General features: G+C 37.1%; 1 protein-coding gene across 1 annotated transcript; it reads left to right on the top strand.

Annotated features, from left to right (window-relative positions):
* The first annotated feature begins 3161 nt into the window (after window positions 1–3161).
* On the top strand, window positions 3162–8939 carry LOC144651872 (collagen triple helix repeat-containing protein 1-like). Its single transcript, XM_078511922.1, has 4 exons — window positions 3162–3176; window positions 6149–6259; window positions 7600–7938; window positions 8451–8939. Exons 2-4 carry the CDS (start codon window positions 6173–6175, stop codon window positions 8802–8804), a joined length of 780 nt encoding a protein of 259 aa, XP_078368048.1. The 5' UTR covers window positions 3162–3176; window positions 6149–6172; the 3' UTR covers window positions 8805–8939.
* The last annotated feature ends 343 nt before the right edge of the window (window positions 8940–9282 follow it).

Raw genomic sequence — 9282 nt, 5'->3', positions numbered from 1 at the left:
TTTTCTGGCGTGAAAGGAAACACAAAAATCAGATTTAAAATATGGATCATAAAAAAAAACTTTATCTCCACAATTGAACAAGCCGTGAACATTTGTATGCAAGAAGCTTAAAACGTTGAAATCTATACATTATACAAGGAAATATGCTCCCGCCTTATGCCATTGGTGGGATCAACTAGTGGCTAACTGATTGTATACATTTAACTCGACCAGAAATGTATGTGATCTGGGAGCTAGAGCTATTTTATCAGCCGTGCCGAAACTCTAAACCAGTTTGTCTAGGGAAATAAACACACCTTATTCGATGGTTTAACATATAATACGCGCGGATATTGTGCGAGTTGCATAGTATTTTTCCGAGCCCCGTAGTGGCGAGGAAAAATACTATGAAATTATGAAATTTGCGCTGTGCAAACTTATTTATTTTTTTTTATTATGCAGAATCATCTTTTAACACAGTTTTTTTCTTTACTTATCATTAAAAGTCATTTTATTCATGAAAACGCGTTTGATTATTTCTCAGCGGAAATGTTTTCGCTATGCAAATGTTTTTAATTATTATTATTTTTTTAATTATAACCATGTTGAATCCCGCTTATTGACACAGCCTTCCTCTTCAGGGACGGACAATTATTATTTTTTTTCGAGAGGCACAAGCTCACGGCCCACGAAACTTGAAAATCTTGCTCAACCTGAAGGTAAAGAAATAAATTGTCAAGAAAAGTTCCACCCCCCCCCCCCCCCCCTACCCCCTCAAAAAATATTGGTCCGTCCCTTATTCCTTATCATAAAAAGCTATTTCACTCATGTAGAGCCCAGTTAAAACGCCGCTCCACTTATGGGCCGAAAATAACTCCACAAGGTTCGACTTGGGAGGAACGGCCGATTCAGCCGCGTAATTCGCGGAAATCACGATCAGTCGTATACAGTTCTTGACTGAACACCTGCATTAATAATAAATAGGGAATTTACAGCCCAAGTCAGCACACTAGAACACATTATTTGCTTAAAGAATACTAAAACTTCGGGAAAATCAAAATCGAATTTCCGCATCACGTATGTATTTAAAATGATTTTCGTTCGATAAATTACCTTGCAACTACAAATAGAGCAGTTTTCAATTGAGTGTCGTAAAACCAAACCAATGCAATCTCGGCAATCACAAAAAAACACAGACAATCCAGTTAACCAATCAAAACTCCAAGTAAAGACGTGTAGTCGTCACGAAGCACGGGAAAACCAACCCGAGAAATCATGGGAGCCGGTTTTTTGAAATACATTACGGTAATTCACGCATTAAGGTCATTACCCTGAAATGGAACTGAACATAGATTTTTTTACCATACTTCGCCTATTGGTTTTTTTTTTCAGGGAACTCAAATTTTGAAATAAAAAAGGGGGAGGGGGGGGGGGGTCACCATATTCGTTTAGGAGTAGGAAGACCTTGTATATTCCATATAATTCCTTTATAATTTCTCTGCGAGTACTGGCAAAGTACACAATTTTAGCGATAATTTAATTTTGAAACATAAAAATTGACCTGTTTTCATTTTACAGAGACAATGTAATCGCTACACTCAAAATATGAGAAAAAATTGATAGGTCACCATACTTGTTTACCAGAAAGCGACAATTTACTTCTCTCGCGGACTAAGCCGCATAGAAAAAAGCCGCCATTTTGTTTATGTGCGCGCGTTAATTACGCGTAAAATTCTGCGCAGTAAGGATGCGCAATGCAATACAGGGCAATGACCTTAAACTTGGCACATGGAAAGAACGCCGTATGAATCAGCCGCCACTCCAATGTCGTATATAATGTTACAGGTGTTGCCAAAATTAACGGTTGTTTGCCGAAAATAATGTAAACTGCCGGACCAAACTGTTTCAAACGCCGCTCTTCTGCTGTGCTGATTTAGTTAATTTACAAGTTAGGTTCGGCCCGGAATTCGGCACATGAATGGAGCGGCAATCGGACAAGGCCGGCTAATGTCCCTAAAGCGCTTTTGTTCATTGTTAAATGAATTTTGCGCTTAAAAAAATTAAATTATATTCTTAATTATTATCATGTAGTTTACGTTGATTAACACATCAAGAACTTTGAGCGTTTTTTTAATGAAATTTGCACTACATGACATTTTTTCTTGTTATAATATATTGTTATCATATAGAAGCACGTTGATTAATGACAGCGCGGTTTTTTTTCTTATCTGATCTGAACCACTTTAAAACGGATCATATGTCAAATAACACGAAAAATGTAAAGGTACCAATGTCTGTTTGAATTTGAAAATTCGATGACTGTACTGTAGAGTTTTGGATGATTTACAAGGTGAAGATAACAGTAAACTGAACCATAGGAAGGGGTTAAGCCGAAAACAAAACAAGAAAGCCGGATGCATTTTCATAGAGGAAAAACACACTTTTAATACAGAACAGCAACAGACCCGTGGCTCTAAACATCTATATATTATTTTCCTATTTAATGCGTTATTAAATTGTCGCTGTTATCCGTTAATTTTATTGATTATTTTCAATACGTAAAAATCACGAAATCAAATTGTGGCAAAAAAAAACTGTAAGAATAAAGTATGAAAATTGCGCTATACATCTTTTAATTGTATTATTGGTTAATCACTATGTAAAAAGACGTTTATAAACACATATTTGTTTTTTTAACCTTTGATCGTTTTTATGACATTTGCGCTATACAAATTTTAATAATTATCTTTCAACTATGTAGAATCACGTTCACGGCAAACGCTTCCTGATTAATATTTTTTACTTTTCGAAATAATAAAAAGTATAACTACTAGTTGACGAATTCTTTTTACAGCAAAATCTGTTTTAGAATTTATCTTTTGTGACAACTAAGAAACGTAATGTTATTTTTCTTGGCTGTGAAGTATGCCGTCCATTTGGTTTACGTGAAAGATGCGATCGCTTTGGCATCTACACAGGACAAGAATGACAGGTTCCACCAAATTCGACAAATCATTGGCTAAACACGCTGTTCTCAGTAGCAAATAGTAATGCACTCACAAAAAGCACATTAAACAAGAGTTGAATAAATAATAAACAATACTTCGCTTTAATCAATTTTGATTGAAAAAAAAAGATACATATTAGAGTAGTTGTCGATAGTGCTTTTAGTTGTGTTTTGATGCTGTAGCTGAAAGGTAAGTGATAAAGACATATTAAATAAGAAACAGCTTTAAAAATCATATCTTACTTTAACTTTTACCCGCAAAAAAAAATGGTTCCATCAGCTTAGCTGACAGCTTAACTGAAGATCTTTTTACTTTTAACGGATTAGGGTTTTGTTCTCTCTTTCCGCGTAGCGACGTCAATTCAAGTCAGTGCTGATCGAGGTTCCTGACACTAAAATGTTTTTAGCTGTCTTTAAAAATAAAGCAATGACGTATCAGATTCCAAGAAGAAATAAAAAGATTTGAACCGTGAATTAAGCAAAGTGGTAAACCCTTCTTCGTTAGGAAAAGAGAAACTAGAAAAAGGTATGGTTATAATGTAATGCACTATTAATTCGAGCCGTAATATAAAGAGAAAGAGAAAAAATAAAAATAAAAAAAAAACAGCGAGCAAGAGTCTTCGGGAATAAATATGGAGTAAAGTCATTTTTTTTTTCCGGCGTGAAAGGAAACACAAAAATCAGATTCAAAACATGGATCATAAAAAAAAACTTTATCTCCACAATTGCAAGAAGCAAAGGCACAAAACAAAACGAAAGAAAAAAATCATGTGTTTGTTAAGACTCCGTTGGGCTTCTCCTCTCATAAAGCTTTACCTAGCGGTGTCCTAATTTATTCCTTTTACTTTAAATCAATCGCTTCTATTTACTATACTTAATCGTGAATTTACTTGTAAATTTTTAGAGAAATTGGTCGTGGCACGGCAAGTTTCCTCTTTCTATACGTAAGCACTTTTAAATCGCATTTCACTCGCATCAAATGTAGCCCGTAAAATCTGTGACCACAAGCTGAAATCGATTAAGGAGGCTCACAACGGCAGCTCTTCTCCCGTTGATGAGTCAGTACTACAAATCTTTATCAGTTGCTGCTACAATAATGGTATCAAGCAAATTTCCAATCATTGCTGAACAGGTTGCGGTAATTTTCATGACGTCACTGGTTACCGTAGCAACAGTATAACCTGTTAAAACACCCTTAATTTTTGCTTAAGTCCTTAAAACTCAAAAATAAGTTCGGTGACCCTGTTGAAGCCTCAAATGTAATAAATTTTGGTCCTTAATGTAAATAAAGGTCCTAAGTGTAATAACTTTTTGTCCTAAATGTAATAAATCGAAATAAAGGCTAAGTGTAACAACTTTCGGCCCTAAAAAAAAATAAAGGTCTTCAATGTAATTAAGGTTCGGCTAAACATGAAATCATGCACGGTGCTTCTCTATATAAAAGCAAGGAGTTAAAAATGTATCTTAGGGATCCAGATTATGATGTACTTTACCGCCTGCCTTAAAGAATGTGCCAAAATCTATTTTATTTTGCATGTCTTTTTGGACATGAGCCAACGGCAACAGACGCTCATAGGTAACAACAGAAGTAATTTACTCAAAATCCTCAATAGTGCAAAATGAACTATTGCGATGGTTGTTTGGGCCTGTAGCCCGCTAAAACGCTAAGCCCCTTACGCCCTAAGGCTAAAGGTGTAAACTTTCAATAGTCAATTAATTAATTAATTAATTAATTAATTTATTAATATCAATAATTATTAATTATTCCTGACTAAGGGGAAGGGGGGTCCTGATCGTCTGTCCTTGGTAAAACGGGAAGTTTACCTACGTTATTTTTCATATAAAGCGCACAAAGGTATATACCCAGCCTCCTCCTCAGACGCTTCGCACTCGATTCTCGCTGCAATAACACAAAGCGAGCGCGAAACGCGAGTGACTGGTGAAGAGCGCGAAGCGAGAGGGACCACGCGAAGGAGAAAGAAAGCGCCCATTTCCCCAAACAAGAGAGAGGCGCTGAGGACGAGGCAGGTATACACCTGTTTCAGAAAGCAATATGCTCACCTTGTGGAACAAAACACTTTGTGCTAAATGTATGCGCAGATGAGTCTACTTTATATACTGAGACACTTACAAACGTTGCATGTTTCTTCCTGCGGAAGGATTCCTGTAGACTCTGTGGCACCAACTTAAAACCGCAAAAAAATTAAATTAAACTTGTTTGCAAAGAAGCTGAAGACTATCACGTTTACTGTTTTAACCTCAAACCAAAATCCAATCTACAGAAAGTTAACATAACAGGGACGTGTTTAGAAAAAATTGGTTTCTTAAGCCTGACGTGTGCTTGTTATGTGTGCGTCGTATGCTGTAAATTTCTTGTAGACCTGTGCCGCCAGTAAAACCGTAGTTTAATTAAATTGAACTTGGAAGTGTCAGAGCGGTTTAAAAGAAAACAAGAGTCTAGTAGTACGTTTGCAGGAAAAGTAAAAGTATCATATTTGTTGCTTCAATAGTCTTTTTAAAATTCGAGTTAACGAAAATTTTCATAAAGCACGACGGTTCAAACAATCGAAAAATTCCTAAAAAATCAGGTAAAAAATTGTACTCAAGAACTCAAGAATTGTACTCTAGTGTCAAGTGATCGATCGCGTGGATGAACGTTGTCACGTGATTTAGTTGCTTGCTTCATGACAAAATCGAAATAGCATCTTACAGTACTGGAAAGAAAATGAAGCAAGTAAACATAAAACAGGTTTCAAACTGAATATAATACATAGAAAAGCACCGAGCATTATTTCATGTTAGGCTGGAACCTTTAATACACTACAGACCTTTATTACATTTAGGACCAAAAGTAATTACACTTAGGACCTTTATTACATTTAGGACCAAAAGTTATTACATTTAGGACCTTTATTACATTTAGGGACATTTATTACATTTGAGGCCTCAACAGACCCCCATGATTTTTATTATCGAGTAATGATCAGCTTGATAAGTTAAAAAAATTCCACGGAGCGGTTTAAGAGCCACCTTTAAATTTCGAAAATTTAAGTGTCACAAGAACAGCCAAGTATCGACCAAATATCTCAGAAGATACTAAGGCTAATTTCACGTTTTAAAACATTTTTCACTGTAAGCGTGGTTAATCGTTATCTATTACAGACAGGTCCGAACAAACCACCGAAGATGCAAAATTCGCTGATCATGTTATGTTTGCTGATTTTATCCCTGATTGCCCTGTGCTCTGCAACGGACAACCACTGCACTAACAAAGTGAGTTCATTTATTACTTTTAGACAGCAGTCCAAGCTGACCTCTTTGTAAATCTAGGAGATATATATTTATATTGCGGTTTTCAGTGATACGCGTAATCTGAAATTCAAAGAAAAAGTATTGGATATATACCGAACTTTGTGATTCAAAGTTTAAATTTTTCGTTATTTGCTTGTTTTTGTTTTCTTTTGCAAATTACTGCAACAACGTTTCGTTTTTTCTCGCAATTTCCGTGTGACAACTTAGTTTGATTCATTTTGAAGTGAGTTAGAGTGACCAGAAGTTAGTGTTTTTTTGCATAGCTTGAGCGCATGTGCGCGATGAATCCAGTGCAAGACCTTGAAACAAAGCTGTTACATATGGGATGAAGCTAATACTTTTGGCTTAAATGTTAAGCTTTGAGCGCTTGCTCAAAATTTTCAATGAAATGTCTTAACCCATTTACCCGAGTCACATCATTTTTTACAACTTTCAAGCGAAAAAAAAAAAATTTAATTGCCTCCCCAAAAGTACTTTTTTGCTGAGCTAGAATGGATAAGTAAAATATTTCCGAAGAAAAAAGGATACAGTGCATTGACATAATTCATTATAAATAACGTTTCGTTTAAAGCAAGTAAGCCAGGTTGTACACTACTTTTGCAATGCACCTTTTTCCATTTTATATGCCTCATAATTCGGCTTTCAACCCCCCCCCCCCCCCCCCCCCACCCCGAAGGTGCCCGTACGCCTATTCCACCTATTTCAACAGCACCTTAAGTATGGTCTTACCACGCCTCATTTTTCCTTTTCCGTTCTTTTTTGTATTTATTTAATGTATTTTTTAATTAGGCTTATGGTTTTTGTAGCTATGCTTTTTTTCCCTTTTTTAACAGTCTTACAGTGAATAATTATAAGATCATTAAATAAAAAACAACATCGGTGTGGTGGGTACAAGATGTTGACTTGCCTATAGTGATAGTCAGTCAAAGGTAGAGGCAAAACATGCATTTCTTTAATATCTCATGTAAAAGTCATTAACTATTCATGAGGGTGCAAACCAATCCCAGCACTGTATTCAGATCACATGTACACAACTATAAACCCCAATATAAATCAAACAATAGAATTAACTTTTGATACAGACCACTGCTCAGTTAATTAGTATTCATTAACTTTTGATACAGATCTCTACTGATTCGCATAACACAACTTTGCATTAAATTTAGTGTTTTCATTTCACAAGTAGAATAAAATATGAGCGGGAGATCTGTATGGGCGTTTACAATGGCGAGCGGCCCATCGGCTCGCCATTGTAAACGCCCATACAGATCTCCCGCTCATATTTTATCTACTACTTACAGACTCAACAATTATGTTGCGGTGGACATCCAGGGACAAATGGAATTCCTGGCATGCACGGCATGCCGGGTTCCCCTGGGGTACCTGGTCGCAACGGACGTGACGGAGCTAAAGGATACCGAGGAAGTCCAGGGAAGTCTGGACCCCGGGGACCACCTGGTGTAGATGGAAAGAGAGGAGCACGGGGAGAACCTGGTGTCCAGGGCCCCGCCGGCAAAAAAGGAGAGAGAGGGGAGAAAGGTGACAGTGGAACTCCAGGAACACCTCAGCTTTCCTCGCACATGAACTGGAAAGAATGCACATGGAAAAACCGCGACGACAAGGACGCAGGCGTGATCCAGGCAAGTGATTTGGTTGTAGAATCAACTACATACCGAGAATCGAAAGTACCTGATAATAATTAACTTTTGTGATAACCACATTCCCGCACCGTGTGTTCCCGCAATTTTATTTTTTTCGCTTCACAAGCTACTGATGTCTCTAAAAATATCCTCTATCTTCTGTGATTTTTTTTTGGAGTTAATTAAAAGGTAGTCTACATTAATTTTCAGGTTGATAAACCTTCATTATGAATTCACCTGCTGTTTCATTCATTCATTCTTTCGTTTATTCATTCATTCATTTATTAATTCATTTATTTATTCATTCACTCACTTATTTTTTTGTTCTTTCAAGGATCAATCTCTTTCCATCTTTGTGGTATAAACTTTATGGTTATGTATAGAATCAGTCACTATTTAAGCTATTCTACGACATCCTGTTATGAAAAGTGGCTTGTGCCTTCCTCCCCTTCTGCTTTGGTTCAGATGATTATTGTTGTATTAATTATAATTTATGTTAATTACCTTAACAGAACTGTGAATTTGTGAAGAACTTCACAACCACTGCCCTCCATGTTTACTTTGCTGGAAACGTCATGATGCACGGATGTGACGGCTGCTGTAGCCGTTGGTATTTCACCTTCAATGGCGTCGAATGCAGCTCTCCTGGGTCCATTGAAGGCGCGTTCTACATGGCAGACAGAACCCGCTATCTTCACCGTCACCGCCATATTGAAGGTCACTGTAATAACATTCACAAGGGGAAGGTGCGCGTAGGGTTCTGGGTTGGAAAGTGTACCACTGGCCACGCGCTTGCTGATGCAGCTACAGGCTGGGCTTCTCTGAACCGGATCTTCATTGAAGAGGTGCCAAGGGCACAGCAGTAAACACACCTCATGCGATCGACTGGACATTCTCGAAGAATTTAAATATAGTTAAAATGGAAAAATTGCACTGCTGTACTTAAAAGCATTCGTGTTAAAAAAATGAAACTTCTGTATCAGCTGAGAATTAAATAAAACGTTCAGGAACATCATACAGATCTCCTGATAAATTAACTTGCGGATTTCCAAGGCCAACGTGTTTTCAACAAAGACAACAAAGAGGGCGGCACGAAAATACAACTGGAATTACCTGGAAATACACACCACAAATAACAACTTTATTTCTTACTGTTGACGCAGAATTCGACCATTTCGTCTAGTTCTGCAGTAGAGTGGGAAACGAAATTCAGATCGCGTACATTTAAGTCAGCCAAAAGTTTTGACTGTAGCACGACTGTCTTTGAATTCACACAGCCCATATCGGGCTTTAGGTCAGTGAAATTGATACCCAGCGTGAAAATGATTGTTTTCAAGTTGTGAC

Source organism: Oculina patagonica, chromosome 4 (genome assembly GCF_052425735.1).
Source record: "Oculina patagonica isolate OP01 chromosome 4, crgOcupat, whole genome shotgun sequence".
NCBI lineage: Eukaryota > Metazoa > Cnidaria > Anthozoa > Scleractinia > Oculinidae > Oculina > Oculina patagonica.
This window is presented reverse-complemented; position numbering and strand designations above follow the sequence as displayed.